At 39.8% G+C, this 17451-nt stretch overlaps 1 protein-coding gene across 1 annotated transcript in view; it reads right to left on the bottom strand.

The window, feature by feature from the left end:
- Window positions 1-17451, bottom strand: part of WDR11 (WD repeat domain 11) — a 56869-nt gene that overhangs the window by 6784 nt on the left and 32634 nt on the right. The window contains exons 14-22 of the mRNA XM_035030375.1: window positions 16656-16764; window positions 14718-14842; window positions 13880-14027; window positions 9714-9820; window positions 8988-9102; window positions 8518-8689; window positions 2652-2760; window positions 1495-1557; window positions 225-290 (exon numbers count right to left, since the gene is read on the bottom strand). Of these exons, the coding sequence (XP_034886266.1) occupies window positions 225-290; window positions 1495-1557; window positions 2652-2760; window positions 8518-8689; window positions 8988-9102; window positions 9714-9820; window positions 13880-14027; window positions 14718-14842; window positions 16656-16764 (1014 nt within the window). The remainder of the gene's footprint in view (window positions 1-224; window positions 291-1494; window positions 1558-2651; window positions 2761-8517; window positions 8690-8987; window positions 9103-9713; window positions 9821-13879; window positions 14028-14717; window positions 14843-16655; window positions 16765-17451) is intronic.

The following is a 17451-nucleotide window of genomic DNA, read 5'->3' as shown; positions in this document are numbered from 1 at the left end:
GTAGGAGGCAGCCTTTTCAGTAGAGAAGGCCTAGATCTCATATTAAAATTGTTTTTTTCCTATTTGTATTACTAGTTTCAAAATTAACTGTAAAGCAAATCTAAAGGATGAACTGATATGTTGTTCTAAAATCTAAAAGGGTTTGTTTGGTCTTAACTAAAAACACTTAATAAGAGAAATGAGTTCATCTGAAATTCTCTCTTACACAGAACACTGAGTGTTACCTTGAAACAAGCAGGCATCTCTGCAGGAGAGTGAATTCTGGGTCGAGCAAGAGTTTCTTGATGTCACTGCAAACAGGAATCCAGACAAAGGCAAGCCAAATTTTTTAATCAAACAATAAAGGATATAGGCCAATATACTCCTGAAAGGGGAAATCTACTCAAAATTGTTAATCTACTTAGAGTTTTGCTATTTCTGAAATATTTTGTTCTTTTTGAACTAGTTACTATGCTTAGAACTGACAAAGGAGGTTACTTTGCCATGACCCTGAAATGACAAATGCTTTAAAAGGCTTACAGTATGTCTAGGCCTAGAGAACTGGTACAGGGGGGTGAGGCTCTGATTCTGGCTTACATTCTTGCAATAGTTCAACTCATGGTTTTGAAAACATGAATAGCTGCCTAACTATAGGAACAAGAATTTCACTGTTGGAAATGATTTTGCTACTCATCAGAAACAGTATATACTTAAGAAGAGACAGATTCAGAAACTATTCCAAAAAATAAAATATTTAAGGAAGAAAGGCATGTTTTTATAAATTGATATTCCTAAAACAGCCACATACAGAATATTCATAAATCGGGGGCGGAAAGATGCTCTTTAAATCTTCTCCACTTAAATTACAAATGTTAACTTTTGGATACAGAAAACAATAATTATTTTGAATTTGGCATCAATAAAACATGGTAAATTTATTAAATATTATGATTACATGTGACAGATTCTAAGATTGCAAAAAATGTATTCTATTTTACCAAGAACTCATGGACCCATATTTTTCTACTTCCTTTGCAATATTATTCCCAATATGTACTTTTAAATGCTCTTGGCTCTAGGGAACATATTAATTTCTTAGAATTGTGCACACATAGCACCTGACACAGAGAACTTATTTTAGAAAAGTCAGTTGCCACCGAAGAACCACGCTGTGCATGGCCTCTAACTTGAGGCTTCATGGGGCATCTGTGGTAGAGGCAGGCTGAGCTACGAGGATGCTCACACCACAGCTTCCAGTCCTGCCCTGACATGGGACCACAGCCATCAACACTTAGGATCTTGGTGAAGGTAGATGCTGTCACCGTAACTATTAAATAACTACGTTTTCTACAACACAAAGATTCTCGAGGGAAATAAGCCTTTGAATAGAATGGTCTCTCCTTGCGCTACTAACATTTTCTAAAACACAACTTACTTTAACTTCAAAAAGCCTAAATAATTATATTTTCTTTCTCATAGTCGTATCCTCTATTAAAACATAGCTGGGGTGCTTACTTTGACAATGAATTCAGCTGCTCTTGAAGGAGATTCTTTATTTCTTCATTTTCTGGATAATCACTGTGCAGAAAAGATTTTGAATAAGCTCATTCTCTCTTCACTTACAATCATGCATTTCTTCACCAGAAAAAAAGTTGTACCAATACAGAAATAACCTCTTTAGAGTCCCTGGTTTAAAAAGCTAGTTATAGACCAAACAGCAACTATTCAAGAACCCACCAACCACCTTTGATGTCTGCTTTTATCTTATTTAGTTAAAACAAAGAAATGAGTAAAGCACGTCTCTCTGGCTTTCAAGAAACCAGAAAATTTATCAGTGGGCTCTAAAAACTATCATGCTTAGATTCATGTTAATAAGAAACCTAGCAATGACTAAAGCAGTTTGTTCTTTCTCCTCTGCAAAACGGACATTCATTTCTCCCAAGTAGATACTTCTTGGAAAACAGATACCTCATCAACATTCTTTTTTGTATTCCCCTAACCCATGCCTATCTGTGCTCTCCACATGGCATAAGTTCAGTAATACTAGTGGGTTTAACTAATAACTATTATTAACTAATAATAGTTACTGTGAATGTATCTTTGTAATGAGGCAGTGAGATTCATAAAACAGAAAATATCTCTGCAATAAGCTCATTCTTGCCACTTTAAAAGATTTTATTTATTTGAGAGAGAGAGCGGGCAAGCACGGGAGGAGGATCACAGGTAGAGGGACAAGCAGACTCCGTGGAGCCTTATGTGGCGCTCCATCCCAGGACCATGAGATCATGACCTGAGCTGAAATCAAGAGCTGGTCCCTTAACCGACTGGGCCATCCAGGCACCCCTCGTACTGCTTTTAAGTAGAATTTGAAGTCTGGCCGCAAATTCCTTTTGGCCTAATTGGACCTCTTCACACTCATCATGCCATACCCGTGTTCAGACCACAGCCGCCCAGAGTAGCTCACGTACCCCAGCTCCGCATGCCCGCCCACTCCCAAAGGCCCCAGAGAGGCAGATGAGGGATTCTTTCAGTGTGTCTGCTGTCTCTGCCTCAGCTTGTTTTTACGGTTCCAATCCTTTTAAATCCCAAAGTACAGGCACCTGCTGGTTTTCATGGGTGCCCTTCAACCCCAAGCAAATTAAGAAAGGAAAATAAAAATGGTAAAAACTTACACCTGAGAAATGTCCAAAGAATACTGTCCATTCCATGGCTGGTGTAATAAGAAAGCTTTCAAGGCAAGGGAGGCCCTTGGAACAAGGAGATAGGGGCACCACACAGGCTCTAGATAAAAATAATTAAATAAGTTCTTTCTTTTAATAAAATAGAATTTTATAGTTTTACTGTGAAGCTTCAGCTATAGAAGTTTACAGAGAAGTCAACAGAGAACAAAGTATAAAATCTGGTGGCAACTGAGTCTATTCAGTGTCATCAGTGCTTAAAGACAAACGGGCTAAGAGTGAATGAAGAGAAGAGAGATTCTCTTCATTCAAACTGATTAATAGCTCTTTCTTCACCTTTTTAATAAGTGTCCTGTATGGTATAAAAACACTGGTCCTATGTGAATAAAAGGTTCAATGCAACGACTCGACAGATATTAATAAAGCTCATTATTTTAAAATACTAAAAGTAGTATTTACCTGTATCATCTCATACCATTTGTTATCTTTGCTTCTCTGAGACTATTCAGCTAACACAGCCCATCAACTTTGAGCTTGTTACTAGGGGGATCAGGTCACCTCTGATCAAACGTATCCTCAGGTCTCACTTACAAGGGCAGCTCTTACCTCCCTAGACTACGGGCCCTAGCATCCTCTAAGTGCAGCAGTGGGCTTACTTAGGACACAGTAAACAAGCTTTGCTTCTCTTTCAATATGTTCTAATGCGAGGAAGCAGAGGACCCGAAGGTCCCAGCGCCCAGACAGCCATGCCGTGGCTACCTTACACAGATAGCCCCACTCGGTCAGACACTCAATCTGATAAGAGTTCTTTAGGACTTAATTAACTTTAACTAACTTAAATTTCAAAATTAATACTTGATTCAGTCATTGGATAACTTTTATGTCTACTCAGGAATACATAACTACTTTTTCAGTTGTCAATTTTATAAAATCCAAATACAGCTTAAATATTTCTGCTGAAAACGTGTCCCCTAAATTGATCCGTGTTTTTGTTTTTGTTTTTTTTTAAAGATTTTATTTATTTCTTTGACAGAGGAAAGCAGCAGGCAAAGGGAGAGGAGGAAGCAGGCTCCCCGCTGAGCAGGGAGCCCAACGCGAGGCTCGATCCCAGGACCCGAGCCGAAGGCAGCCGCCTCACCACTGAGCCACTCAGGCACCCCATGATCCGTGTTCTGATGTTAAATACACCCTGGATTTTGAAAACTGAGCATGCAAAACTGTGAAATATCTCATTAGTAATTTTTAATACTGACTATATGTTGAAATGACAAAACTCTGGATATACTGGGTTAAATAAAATTTTTTTTTAAAGATTTTATTTATTTATTTGACAGAGAGAGAGAGAGAGAGAGCAGGACAAGCAGGGGGAGTGGGAGAGGGAGAAGCAGGCCTCCCGCCAAGCAGGGAGCCCGATGTGGGGCTCGATCCCAGGATCCTGGGATCATGACCTGAGCCGAAGGCAGATGCTTAACAGTCACTGAGCCACCAAGGCACCCCCCATTCACATTTTATTTTTTAAAAATTTTATTTATTTGAGAGAGAGAGAGAGTGAGAGCAGGACAAGGGGGAGAGGGAGAAGCAGGCTTCCTGCTGAGCACAGAGCCTGATGTGGGGCTCGATCCCAGGACCCTGGGATCATGACCTGAGCCAAAGGCAGACACTTAACTAACTGAGCCACCCAGGGGCTTTTTTATAGTGGGTACCAGAAAATGTAAACATACGTGGCTCACATTATATTTCTGTTAGACAGTACTGCTTTAGAAAACGTCATTCTATGTAGTTAGCTAAGTATTAAATCATAGATAAAATATCTTATGTGGACTTCCCAATTTCAGAGTCAGAAAATGGTCAGAAATATTTTTAATATTACTTTTTGTTTGCACCCAAGAGTTTTAATATTGATTCATTACAATCACTTAAACTGCGGTCCATATTCAGAGGTCCTCTGGTTACTCCCTATCCTGATAGCTATATTCTGCCTGCACTGGCTTCTCATGTCTCCTGAGTCTCCCTCAATCTACAACAGTCCGCTCACCTTTTTGTCTTTGGTCTTACACAACGTTTTCATTTTTGAAAAGTCCTGGTCTGTTCAATGTCCTAGGAAATGATCTCCATTGAGCATTCAGACTCAGGCTAAACATTTTGGGCAAGAACATGACACAGGGGATGTTGCGTACTTCCCACTGCATCCCACCGGAGGGAGCATGTTAGTTGGCCTCCTGGTAACACTGTATCTGATCATCTAGTTAAGGTGAACTCATGGGCTCTCTCCCAGTCAGGGCACCTTTCTCCCCTTCACAATTATGGCGAGATACTGTGAGACCGAATTTCCTATTTCCCAACGCCCTTCCACCCAGTAATCTGACACCCACTAATGATCCTGGCTTGAATCACCTGTTACATTAGGAATTGGAATTGGTGATTTTCTAATTCCATCACTCTGTCTACATTTATCAATAGGCATTCTTCTGTAAAAATGAGCTTTCCCTTCCTGCCCAGGCCCCTTCCTCTTTGTGAATATTACTATGTAATAATGGATTAAAAAAAAAAAAAAGTCCAACACTGATACCAATACAACTGTTATTCTTTACGATGCTCAGACTGCCCCAGATTTGGCAGTGGAAGCCTCTAAATGCTAGTTTCTGTATGTTTGATTTTTAATAATATATGTTATTTCTCCAAAACCAAACATTGTTGATAGCATCCCCATGAGCCCGAACAAACTGAAAGTGAACTCTATTCCCTCCTACCTTCAAATGAATTTAGATCTTTCTTCTCAAAGGCAAAGATCAACCATGAAAAAGTAATAGGTGATCGTCTCCCAGCTGGAGAAACTCACCTACAAGAGTAATTCACTTCCGGAAATTACAATTAGAATGGAAAGGCAGCTGGCATCACTGCTCCTTCTCTCGCACTCATTCTGCTTACTCTGGGCTACAGCTATCTGAGGTGTTAAACAGAAACACGCCCAGACTGCTGGCTCCCTATGTGACAGCAGTGCAGGGAATCAGGAACCCAAGAGCCAAGAAGAACAGTAGGAAAACTGCTCCTCCCTCACCTGGTGGCCCACGGCATGGTGAGCAGGCAGTCGGGGAAGGAGAGGACCCTGCTCGGGGGGTTTCATCACTGTGATGCAATGGGGGAGCGGGGGAAGGGAAGACAAGGGACACGACTGACATTTTGGGCAACACCATTATTCACTGTCCAGGTTGTTCCCTGCACTGCATGCTGTTTAGTAATCCAGATGCCCCCCAAACACATCTGCACATCCTGACACATTTCCAAACAGCCCAGATGAAAACCACTGGAAATGAGTAGAAAGCAGAGGCAGACGAAGAGGCAAGGTCTGTGTATAAATCTGATTATAGAAAGTTTCTTTCTATGAGTGCTCCCTTACGAAAAATGTGTTGTTCGGCATTGGCCCGAGCAGCTGTGAGGAAGTTGGACTGGACAGTCTCGAACACCCTGCAGATACTATGTAAAGTGTGTGGAAACTGCAATAAACTGGAACGCTATTAAACAAGTCTCACCCTCTTGGACTCCTTCTAGAGGCTGCTAGAAAACGTATTATGATTTTTTTATGCTGTTTTATGACCCTGATAAGACACCAGACAAGAAGGGTTCTCCAACTCAAAAACAGAGTTCCTCTTCTACGTGTGTCTGGCCTTCCCCTTTACTGAGGCGGGGAGGGCTGAGACAAATGCAAACATGGGGGCGGAGGGGAAGGAAGCGGGCCATCTAAGCTGTTCTAAGAAAACTGACAGATTTGAACCAGTATTTTAGGATATTCTCTACTTGTTATTAAGGAGAATTAAAGGAAATTTATTAAATATATCACTGCATATAACCTAAAATGATTTTTATCCCATATCAATAAGTCCAAACTCTATTTCTAATTCCCCAGAACAAAAATATATCAAATATATTTTTCCAAGACCAAGTCAGCATGCAACTAGAGATAAACACATAGACATCTTTTTGCTAAGTCCATAGTTACACACACCACCATTTTTATTCTTTAACATGTATCGAATGTTGTTCTGACTTTAAAGGTTAATATTGAACTTCCCTGTTACTATTTCAAAAATTTTCCCTTTCTGGCTGAGGCTGCAGCACTACAGACTGGGTAGGAATGACTTTTTTTTTTTTTTTCTTGAAAACTTGAAAAGAAAATGTAATCTAAAATCTGTCTGCAGGTCAGATGTTCAAGTATGGTGTTAATGATGGGCTCCAATTCTGTAGTCACTTTAAGAAAAAGCTACCCTGGCTTTGGTAGATTCAAATTTTAAATTAAAGGGGGATAGAAAAGCTTTCCAAACATTTTGATTACATTCGCAAACCTCTTTAACCTCGAACCAGTAGCCGAACTAAAAGGAAAACCACCCCTGAAGTTCCCTCCATTTCCTTAATAACTAAGTTTGTCTCGGAAGGAAGGAGACGCTGCCATTTCTGCAGCGTGAGCAAGCACGTCGGGCACAGACACGGGAAAGCGCTGCACAGCTTCAGGCTTCGGCACAGGGCGGTCAGGGTCACATGGAGGGGAAGCAGCGGTACCGAAGCCACTGGCAGGGCTGGGGCAGCGACAAAAACAAAAGCACACCTAACACAACTTCAAGGGAGCCCAGCCAGGATCGGCAACAACTTGGAAGTGCCTCGAGCACGAACACAAAGTGAAAGCACAGGTTTTCAAAACGTTGCTGCCTCTGAAGGTGCCGAAGGCCGACCCTACAAAGGTACAGCAGTCCCCAGAGCGGACTGCCCTATGCTGGAACCCAGTGACTCAACGAGTCTCTTCTGAAATTGTTCAGCAGCCTGGTGTGCACACCAAAGCGATGCCTGGAGAATACTTAATGCAGGAAGTTTCCTGCTTTGCTCCCATGAGGGTCAGAATGTCTGTCTCCACCCAAAAGTATCTGGCAAGGATGAACATTGCATTTCATCAGACGAAAGCTGACTTTCGAACTGACTGATGGGTGCATTCATAATCCCATTCTTTTTTTTTTAAGTCACATATGAGGTTATAGTTACTAAAATGTTCCTCATTCTGGTAAAAAACAATCTCAAAACCACCTTACAAAAAAGGTACAATAGCACAATCGTCTATTTTATTTTGAGAGGCATCAAAATTCATGACACTCAGAACACTTTCCAAAGTGACTTTTCAATGATATACGCTTACCCTTCTCTTTAAGTAACCTCTATGGCCAACGTGGGGCTCCTACTCACAACCCCGAGACGAAGAGCTGCATGCTCTTCTCACTGAGCCAGCCAGGCACCCCCAGCGATATATGTTTGCAAAAGATATAAAGCTCATTATTAAAAAGCCAGTAGCACCTTACCACTAGATTTATGTCCTCTGATGAGTTCTCCTAAATTCTTTTTTTTTTTTTTTTGGTTAAAGATTTTATTGAGTGAAAAAGAGAGAGTGTGCATGAGCTGGGGGGGAAGGGTCAGAGGGAGAAGCAGACTCCCCACTGAGCAGGGAGCCCAATGTGGGGCTCGATCCAGGACCCTGGGATCATGACCTGAGCTGAAGGCAGCCGCTTAACCAACTGAGCCACCCAGGCAGCCCTGAGTTTAACTAAATTCTAAGTGAATCATTTTTATGTAAACATCTCTGATCTTTTGACAAAGCATTCCTCAAAGGGTCAAAGAAGGGGCACTTGCCAACCTGGAGCTGGAGAATGACTGACATCAGCAGTTACAGAGTATAGCATCTCAGTGGTAAAACACTCAAGCTTGAAGTTAATCTATTTCCTTAAACTCAGATTGTTAGAAAGTAAGACTGAAATGAAACAGAAGACAGCAGCCTGTGCAAAATAAAGAAGGTGTCACAGAGCCTTTCGTTGGCGCTCCATACCGGTTAACTCTTGTTCATCCATTCTAAAACAAGTGGACTTCATAGACATCTCCAGGACTCTGATACACCCATCATCTGATGCCAAGATCACTTTATCTGATGTACACCAGTCCACATCCAATATCCGAAAGGTCACATTTCTTCCACTTCTTAAACTGCTCACCATCTGAACCTTCAAGAGTGAATTTGGGCGTCATTTTCAGAACGAAAAAGATGTTTATCACAGACAGTGCCAGTGGCAAAGACCCAGTGCAAGTTAAAACAAAAGTCTTTGGCAATCTCTCTTCCACATGCAGACTGAATTTTGAAGATCCCAAAGACAGCGATACCATTAAAAGCAAGAAAATCATTTTAAGAAGCTTGACAAACCCATTATATAGGCTTCATTTCTAAATCAGGAGGAAGAAAAAAATTACAGCTCCTGTGACCAGCAGCTTGGTTTGAGTGTTCCCTCATGGAGCTGGGCCTACCTCTTTAGTATCCCACACTTCAGCACCATCATTGTACATTGCTATTAATTTCTGGTTTCCTTTACCAGGAGCAAAACGAATCTTCCTCACCCAGCTTCTGTGTGTAGGTATTCCTCTGAGGAAAAACAAACAAAAACAAAACACCAATATAAAGTAGGGTAATACCTTGTCACTGGAAACTATGTCCAACAACTCTTTCTAGGTCTGCTTTTGACAAGGTCTAGTGATGTGAGAACCACTTTACTATCTGGGACAGGGGACCCATCTGACAGAAAAGGTCAGCCCCTTAAGGACGATGGAATAATATCGCAACACTTCTGCACGGGTCACCTGCAAATAAGCGTCTCCTATGAATGGCCCAGAGCTTGGCTCAAGGCTCTTCCTCCCAAGTTCAGCGACAAGAGACCCAAGGGTCCAAGCTATACCAGGTCACAAGCCTCCAATGGAACCATATCAAGAAGTTACTTTTTTTTTTTTAAAAAACAAATAATATTGTATTTTTTAAAAAAGATTTTATTTATTTTATTTAGAGAGTGAGAGAGAGAATGAGCAAGGGCAGAGGGAGAGGGAAAGGGAGTGAAGCAGACACCCCGCTGAGCGCAGAGCCCGACAAGGGGCTGGATCTCAAGATCCTGAGATCATGACCTGAGCTGAAACCAAGAGTCAGATGCTTAACCAACTTAGACACCCAGGTGCCCCAAATAATACTGCATTTTTTAATCATACCTGGATACTCTGCCTTTCAAATCCCAAAAATTTAAATTTCCATCCATATCTCCAAGAACTAATGTGTCACCTTTCCAAGCGATGCAGGTAATACTACCCATACTTCCCTAGAAAACAAAAGCAACAGATACACGATACACCTAGTTTTCACTACTTATAAGCCATCATAGCAGAGAAATGTTTTTACTCAATAAATGTGATAAAATAATAAAGATATTTTAATAAAAACTGTAAAAGGTTTTGCTTTGGTATGAATGCCATCAAACATGAACAGACTTGGGACACTAAAAGAGCTACCTAGCTTATCAATTTCAACTACAAAGAAACAAGAGATTTCAGTTTGATGGACATTAAGTTATCTGAACTAAACTTATAGAGAAGAGGTACTTTTTGAGGAAGAAATACCTTAAAGAAAGCAAATTAAAAGCAATAAAGAGAAGGAAGGAAAACCCTTTCCAAAGGGCCCTTGTCTCCAACTTCTCACTCACTGCAAAAGGATAAATCAATCTGTTCCAGAGGAAACTCAGAGCTGTTTCATAATGAATTGTGCAGCAGTTTTTCTACTGAAAAAGGATCTAGAGCTTCACTGATACCTTCTGGATAATGACAGTGAAAAGATACTGTAAATTAAAGGCATCTGCACAGTCTGAGTTAACAGAAAGCTTTGCAAAGAAGGTACATATGGAAACCCAAGTAGAAGAATGGAACACTACTGCAGTAACTCCAAAGTGTGTGTGTGTGTGGCGGGGGAGACGGGGAGAAAGGAGCTTGCAGCTCTATCTAACAAATGCACAGAGGTAGTGTGACAAAGACTATCATAAGAGCCTGGGCTCTAGAGTCAGCTGCTGGGGCTCGAATCTGGGCTTCATCAGGTGTATTTGTTGTGTGGCTTGGGGCACATTTACTTAATCTTTCTGCATCTTGGACTTATCATCAATAAAGGAGGTTAAGCTTATGAAACTTGAGGAGTTCCTACTAGCATTAATAAATTTATATAGGAAAGGGCTCAAAACAATGCCTGCTACACAGTAGTCAATAAATGCTCACTATTAAATAATATTATTGCTCAATTACTTTTCTACTTATAAAAGAAATCTTGTTTTTTGCATTTATAAAACAAAATAAAAATTCACATGCTTCGTTCATAGTGGGAAAGCTCCAGGTTGGCCAAATTGACTATTAATAGACTGGCCCATGCATCAAATACTGCATAAATCCTAGTGGTAGTTAAGAAATAAAAGAAAAAAAATGGATTAAAAATGAGTATTTGAAATAATTCAATAATAAAAAACTTAAAAGTTACGTTAAACAGAATTCTATATAATACGAAGCCGCACTTCAAGATCTGATTTCCATTTTCCTCACCACATTAACAGAATGTTTAAGCGTCTGCCTTTAAGTTTACTTTTTTAGTCTTGAAAACTTTCACATTTTATAATCTTACTTTCTAACCTCTAAAATTAAAATATTAAAGCTTAAATAAGCTCAGAAATCAGCTCAGAATTACAAGTGACATATTAATACAACTACATAATTAAATAATCCAGACCTTTCTACCTAAGAGTTTGTTGACGGGCTACAAGCCATATGCAGATACCAAGGGGCTTTTAGAGGATGTGGCAAAAAGTTGCTTTGTGGCTCCGAATAATCCCAAAGAACCAATTTAAGGTTAAAACTCAGTAGAGTAGGGACGCCTGGGTGGCTCAGTCATTAAGCGTCTGCCTTCGGCTCAGGTCATGATCCCGGGGTCCTGGGATCGAGCCCCGCATCGGGCTCCCTGCTCCACGGGGAGCCTGCTTCTCCCTCTGCCTCTGTCTCTCATGAATAAATAAATAAAATCTTTAAAAAAAATAAAATAAATAAAAAAATAAAATAAAACTCAGAGTATTATTAGTTGACACTGTTATGTTCCTATATACAAGATACGATGTTCAGAAGGCTGACAGCAAAGCAGAGATATTCATTCTCTCTCACTGTTCCAGTTTTCTGAATAAAGGCAGTCAACTACAGATGCTCCAAAACCTAAAATATGCCAAGATTTCCTCTTCTTTTTACCATTTTTATATACTCTATAGTTCTGGGGCCAAAATTCAGAGGGAAAATTTCAACTCAAAGCAAATGTTTAATACTTTACATTTGGGAGGAGGGTAAGATAAATATTGGATTAAAATGAGCAAACAAAACCTCTGCCTAAATACTATATGACAGTCCCTAGAAAATATTTAAATTACAGAAAATAAAAAAAAATGAACCAAAGCCACTTTCTCACGTATCATACAGTAGCTGCTCAGATACCTTTCCCTAAAACCAACCTGCTCTAAAGTACGTACTAATTTCACTGGAGGCTGGATCTGTGTTAGGCTGCTTATTCCCTGAGAAAGCTGCTTCTAGCTGTGGAATAAAAGGATCTGGCAGGCAGATAGAGACCTGCTATACCCTGACTTTGGACCTCCACAAAAAGAGACAGAATCTTAAAAACTGTGAGGCACAATTACCATCCTGAAAAAAACTCTTATAAAAAGGAAAATTACGGTCTAATGTCCAAAAGCTTTAAACTTTTTCTGGGGTGAGGAGGAATTGGCATCTCAAAAAATTACTGGGTTGTTTCTACATCCTAATCGCAAGTGTGAAGTGATCAGAGACAGACGGAGCTGCCTGTGAGTGGCACTAGAAGAGTTCAGATGGGGCCCTCTCTGGGTTTCTAGAGGAGGAACTCTTTATATTCCTAAGACAGCAAACTGATTTTTCAAAGGACAGCTACATTAACACTGCAACTCTTAGGTCTGCTCTCCCTAGCAGTTTTTCTTTCTATACACTTAAACTAAGTTCCTTTTCCTATTATGACCAAATATTAACCTTTCTTATTCGCATTACTACTTTCACCCTTTCAAACTAGTGACAATGAGAGAAAGTTCAAAACAGACATTACTAAGTCTCAAGTATGACTTGTTCTATATAATAGTAAAAAAAAATTGTAAAAATGAAACTTTCACATGTTAGTTTCCATTTTTAGTAGAGAAGGTGGTTTGGATGGCCTCAACTCTTCTCATGTTGTCTATAAGGAAGATGTGGCAGCAGCCTCTAAGAGACCCCCACAGATCCTGCCTTGTTGTATTCATGTCCCTTGGCAGTCACCTCCCAAATGAACAGGACTGACCCATGAACCAACAGCACACTGAGGAACCGACGGAGTGCACTTTCTCAAACTAGGTCCTAAAAGACACTGCAGCTTTCTTTGTGTTCTCTTGGATCACTCACTCTGGAGGAAGCCAACTGCCATGTGGTGAGGACACTCAGACAGCCCTATGGAGATGCCCCTGTGAAGAAGAACTGAGGCCACTCATCAATAGCCACTGTTACTCTGCAATGGTCATGTGAGTTAGCCATCCTGGAAGTGGACCCTCCCACCCCAGCCACCATCCTGACTACAACCTGTAAGACTCTGAGCCACCTGCAAAATATAGGGGTTGGCATTCAACTAAAACAGTCTATTTTTAGACAACAATTTTAAATAAATATATTTTATGAAATCATCTCATGCCTCCACTTAGCCATTATAACAGTATTATTTAACAAAAACATTTTCTTATCTATCCATTAGAAACAACCTATGAGATGCATGCGGACACAAATGAACTACAGAACCTCAGTCAGAGGATTTCACAAGGTCCTAGAAGGATATATATATATATATACATTAGTAAATATTAATAATGCTACTACACTTACAACCTGATTACTATTACCCCAAAATGATGCTAGACTGTAAGTCAAATCCTCCAAGGTAATGCCTGAAGTGGAAAGAGGAGATATACTGGAATCAGACAGACAGACAGACCTCAGTTTAAAACTGCCATGTCACTAAGCTGGATAACATTGGGAAAGTTACTTACTCTCCCTTGATTCTGTCATAGTTAAAATGGAAAGAATTCCTTATGGATTATTAAGGGGATAAAAAAGTAAGTAGCACAAGGTAAGTATTTAAGTAGTTACAATGTTATTCTCTAGCAGTATGGAATAATATCTCCTTATATAGTCAAGTTTATTATTTACATTAAACTTTCCTGAAATAGCTTCACAACTTAACTATGGCTTCACTGGATATGGAATCAACAAAATCTTTGATAAGAACTCTTCATGAAGACGTAATCAAGAGTTGGACTCACATCTGGTGGAATCCGAGCACTATCTTTCACTGAGTTTCCTTCCACTGTGAGATGATAAACTTGGCCATCATTATCGGTAAACACAAAATGCTCCCGGGCAGAGATGTTCTGACTGAGTTCAGATTTACTTTCTGCCTCCTGCAACAAGCTTTGGAATAGAGAGGAATAAGATAAAGATATTTCTTTTCTCTAGAGTGACACACACATTAATTACCTTGCCCAAAATACAGATGCATTAACAGGAGGTCCAAAACTATTTACAAAAAAATAAAAAGCACTGACACTAATCTTTGCCCAGCTAATAATAGGAAAACACAAATTACTTCCAGCAGGTCATTTACCCCATACAGAGGAATGCAGTCAACTAGACTTCACACAAGAAACTTGTTCACTATTTCTGCTGCAGAAAGAGAGGACTTACCTTGACCCATCATTCTCTCTGAGGTTTTTTTATTTGTAAAACTGGTGGGGATGGAGATGGGGACAGTCCATATAAATCTAGCATTCTCTATATATTTTCTTTGGTGTATATAAATGACAATATGATCTATCTGGATGTTCATGCTACATTCATTTGAATTCCAGAAGCTCAAGTTTAGGGAACATCTGGCTAGTGAGAATGATCACGCTCGCTAACGGAGGCTGACACGTGGATATTATCGTATGCGTTACTGACTGCACTAAGCAATGAAATAATAAAATTAACTCTTCAGTCTTCCAGGTATGCACTGAAACATAACAAGGTACTACAGATGCCTTTGGATGACAGACACTTGTCAAGTTCCCCACCATGACACTGGTATCACAAATGACAGAGGCAGGAAACAGCACACTGCACCTGATCACGGAGGATTCCACGATGCTCAGCTCTGTGTCTGAGACCACGGTCTGGCGGGCCATGGCCTCTCGGGTGGCCAATTGTTTCTTTCTCAGGCTCTTCAGGTTGTGAGATGGGGACCACTCCTGAGAAGCAAAGACAGGCACACCTACAAGTGCTCAGCTTACTGATGTCAAACAATCTTTCCAGAACAGCTGGGCATTCTCTAGCCACTGCTCGGCATTACTTATTATCACTGCACATGAATTCACAATTTGTTCTTAGGTTTTATCTATTTATAGAAAGGCTGAACAAATGCATTTAATTAGTGCTTAAGGCAGATTTTAATAATCTACCCTCCACCTCCTTCTACCTCTAATCTTTAATGAGAGCTTAAGGTAGAAGAGTTTAATGGCAAACTTCCAAAAGGTCTAACTTTTTGATGCTTTCTTTTTTTTACAAAACAAAAATAATAAAGGCAATTATGGTGTCTTTTCTTCCCTACCTCTAGCCCTCCCCCCAAAGGTGCATGGGGTGAGATGATCATGTTCCTCCAACCATGGATCACTGTCCTCCACAGATCCACCTCAAATCTCTCATTTGATTTATTTATTCTTTTATATTCCCGCCTATTCTAATGCCTTCAATCTAATATCCTCTCATATGCATCAATTTTTCACAGTAGTTATTTTACATGCATGTATTCGTAACTTACATAAACAGAACTTCATCATATCCCACCGTTTCTAACTCTTTTCATTCAGCACAGTGTCAGTCCCATCTCTGTAGTTTCTGCATGCTACCAAAGACTCCTCGAGTGCATCCACCAACCTTTAGTCTCTCTGTTCTCCCAACAGAGAATACCCTGATTGCCCCCAAACTCTCTGACAAACAACACTGCAGTCAATATCCCCACAGAAGCTCCTTTTTGACCAGGGGCTGAAGAGCTGGTGCCCAGGGGATGTCTGTTTGCCGAGGCACTATCAGTCTGCTCTGCAGAGTGCCTCACCGGTCTGCACTCCTACCCGCATTACATAAGGATTCCTGCAAGCTACACTACACCCACGTCGGATGTCATCTGGCTTCCCAGTTTTTGTTAGTCTAAAAGTTACACCTTGATTATTTTATTTTGCCCATCTCTAAAAACTGCTGAATTTGACTATTTCTTCAGATGCTTGTTGGCCTTTTAGGTTTTCCACCATTCGTGAACTGCTCCTGTACTCTGGCCCTCTTTCTACTGGGGTTCCTGTCTTTTCACTGTTTATGTGCAGGAGTTCCCATAATCCTAACTCCCTACAGGGACTAGTTAGTCCTTTGCTGGTTTCGGACATTGGTAAATTTCTTTTCCCAGCTTGTCTTCTCTATTTAACTTTGACACTGGTGTCCTTCATTGAAGAGAAAGCATCAGTCTTGATTAATTAAAAGCATTTTTTCTTTTTTTGCCTTTTGGTTTGAGCCTCTGATGTCCTTTCCTGCCCTAGAACAGAAAAATAGTCTTCTTTTTTTTGACTATATTAATTTTATAGCTTTATATTTTTACATTTAGGTCTTTAATCCCATGGAGCCCACCTCTGAATATGGTATTAGGTAGAGATCCAGTATTTTTCTCCATAAAGTGAGACCATTTTCCCAGTACTGTCCTCTTTTTTTAAGGTTGAGGTAGCTACCATGACCTTTATTCTCTCACAAATCTTTTTATGTTTATCATGTTTAAACATGAATATGTTTATCATGTTCCTCAAAATATCGAAGTAAAATCTGAATTGGAATTGCACTAATGCAATATTTGCTTAACCCATCCAAGAAACTAAAAGTTATCTCCATGTACTTAGATCATCTCTCAACACACATTTTTAGCAAGGAAATACATGACACTAATGATTTCAATTCAAGCAAAAGAAAAATATTCACGACATACAGAACATGCCTAGATAAACTAGTTCTTCAGTTGTAACTTACCAAAGCAGTTATTGCAGGGAAGTTTTTGGACATTTCTCTAAGAATGGTACAAGTCCTAACATCCCATAATTCGAGGGGTTTATCTTTGAATACAACTGCCAAATACTGCCTAAAATAAACAAAAATACTAAATAAGCCCCCTTTTGCAACATTTTCACCATAAGTAATACAAATAAAAAGTTGAGTAAATCAGAAAAGTCACATAATGTATTCTAAACATAGACCATATAAATTAACACTTAGTTCTCATGATTAATAGTCATTAAGAAGGTAAAGCCCTAAGATGACCTTTGAGAGCCATATAGCCATAATTAAGCAAGGAGCCCAGGTCAGAAGAATGAAAAAGGAACAAGTTCATATTTTACCAGTTTATCAATTTATGGTAACCCTCCCAAGGCTTCATTTTCTCACACATGACATGAGAATACCACTACCTATCCCAATGGACTGGTATGCAGGTTATGGTAAAAATTAAATGAAAAGTAAAGGTTTTCACAAAGTTTCTATTAGGCTGACACTAAGGAAATGTAACCGAGCAAGAAAATCCCTACACTCAGTGTACCAAAGGAGTTAGGTTCTCCTGCTCATACAAAGTCTGCCACTTGATAATTATGTGGCCTCAGATAAACCATGTAATCTTTTTGAGTTTTATTCTACTTATCTTTAGAATGCTGTTAATAACATCTGTCTTACTCCCTCACTAAATGCCCTAAGAATAAAAAAGGGGGGGAGGGGATAGCACACATGAAAGAATTTTATACATCATTATGGATTATACAAAGGCAATATGTTACAT

This window comes from Mirounga leonina, unplaced genomic scaffold, assembly GCF_011800145.1.
Source record: "Mirounga leonina isolate KUSES-001 unplaced genomic scaffold, KU_Mleo_1.0 Mir_114, whole genome shotgun sequence".
Lineage (NCBI taxonomy): Eukaryota > Metazoa > Chordata > Mammalia > Carnivora > Phocidae > Mirounga > Mirounga leonina.
Note: the sequence above shows the minus strand (reverse complement) of the source record. Positions and strands in the feature narration are given on the sequence as shown.